At 66.7% G+C, this 1,625-nt stretch overlaps 1 protein-coding gene across 1 annotated transcript in view; it reads left to right on the top strand.

Annotated features, from left to right (window-relative positions):
• The window catches only part of PRKCSH (protein kinase C substrate 80K-H), a 13,429-nt gene that overhangs the window by 11,449 nt on the left and 355 nt on the right, over positions 1 to 1,625 (top strand). The window contains exons 12-17 of the mRNA XM_010828496.1: positions 1 to 61; positions 521 to 590; positions 862 to 951; positions 1,147 to 1,221; positions 1,315 to 1,414; positions 1,494 to 1,620. Coding sequence (XP_010826798.1) covers positions 1 to 61; positions 521 to 590; positions 862 to 951; positions 1,147 to 1,221; positions 1,315 to 1,414; positions 1,494 to 1,620 — 523 coding nt within the window. The remainder of the gene's footprint in view (positions 62 to 520; positions 591 to 861; positions 952 to 1,146; positions 1,222 to 1,314; positions 1,415 to 1,493; positions 1,621 to 1,625) is intronic.

The raw sequence follows: 1,625 nt of genomic DNA, 5'->3' as shown, positions 1-1,625 counted from the left end.
AGCCCCACCGAGGAGGACAGGATGCCGCCGTATGATGAGCAGACGCAGGCCTTCATCAACGGTGAGGGCTGACCCTGGGAGGGAGGGGCCCCTCCCTGTCGCCAGCAGGTGCAGGGGCCCAAGAAACAGGCCCCGCTTGCTCCTCGAGGGGACCTGGGGCTGGCCCAGGCAAGCCCAGGGGGCTCTGGGCCACCCAGAGGGGGTCTTCTGGGGCCTGGGGAAGCTGGCACCACCACACCAGTCCCAGGGGCCCTTCTCCCTCCTCGTGGGTAGCTGTTGTTTGTGTCGCCCTTGGCAGGCGAGGAACCAGCAGGGCCCCAGGAGCCCCGGCCCTGCTCCCTCAAGAGCTGAGAGCCGGGGCGGGGTGGTGGGGTCTGCCTGGCGGCTGGCAAGGCCCAGAGGGTCTTCCTGGGCCCTCTCCTCACCCAGAGCCAGCCCTGGGGCTGGGGGAATCAGGCCTGTCTGCGCCACCCCCTGCCCTGTGTGGGGACACCTCTGACCTCCTTCCCAACCCCCCCAGCTGCCCAGGAGGCCCGCAACAAGTACGAAGAGGCTGAGCGGTCCCTGAAGGACATGGAGGAATCCATCAGGTATGGGGGTGCCCATGCGGTCGCAGCAAGGCCACTTTTCCACTGCCCCATGGCCGCCTGCTGCCCAACTCCCCAGAGATGGTGGCGATGGGGAAGTCACTCAGGCAACCTCTGCAAATTGGAGGTGGCTCCTGCAGGGAGAGTCCCCAGGTGGTGGGGACTGGAGCCCAGGCCCCGAGAGACCCTCCGCCACTCGAGCTGGCCTTCCTGCGTTGTCCTGAGTCGGGCTGGCACCCCCCACTGCCCCTTAACCTCCGGGCCTCCCCTTTAGGAACCTGGAACAGGAGATTTCATTTGATTTTGGCCCCAACGGCGAGTTCGCCTACCTGTACAGCCAGTGCTATGAGCTCACCACCAATGAGTGCGTCCCCTGTGGGCACGTGTGGTGGGTGGGCTTGGTGGGTCTGAGCCTGAGCAAGGACGAGGTGGGGAGGGAGGGTGGTGGGCTTAGGCACAGCCACTGGGATTTGAGGTACTTGCATGGCTCTGGTGTGGGGGGTTGTCGTGGAGGCTGGGGACCCCTGTTCCCCCACCCACCAGCCCCATCCCACGACAGGTACGTCTACAGACTCTGCCCCTTCAAGCTTGTCTCACAGAAACCAAAACTCGGCGGCTCCCCTACCAGCCTTGGGTGAGTGAGCTCGGGCTAGGCCCCCTTCTCGGCCCCTCATCCCCACCCCTGGCTGCCCCGGCCGGCCCCTCTCAGCGGCCCACTCTCCCATAGCACCTGGGGCTCGTGGGCTGGCCCCGACCACGACAAGTTCAGCGCCATGAAGTATGAGCAGGGCACAGGCTGCTGGCAGGGCCCCAATCGCTCCACCACCGTGAGTGCCCGCGGGCTGGGGGAAGTGGAGTGGGGATGTGGCCCACAGAGCCCACCTGAGCCCCACCGGCCCACCCCAGGTGCGCCTGCTGTGCGGGAAGGAGACGGTGGTGACCAGCACCACAGAGCCCAGCCGCTGCGAGTACCTCATGGAGCTGATGACGCCAGCTGCCTGCCCAGAGCCCCCGCCTGAATACCCAGTGGAGGGCGAC

The sequence above is a fragment of the Bison bison genome, unplaced genomic scaffold (assembly GCF_000754665.1).
Source record: "Bison bison bison isolate TAMUID 2011002044 unplaced genomic scaffold, Bison_UMD1.0 scf7180017864492, whole genome shotgun sequence".
NCBI lineage: Eukaryota > Metazoa > Chordata > Mammalia > Artiodactyla > Bovidae > Bison > Bison bison.
Note: the sequence above shows the minus strand (reverse complement) of the source record. Positions and strands in the feature narration are given on the sequence as shown.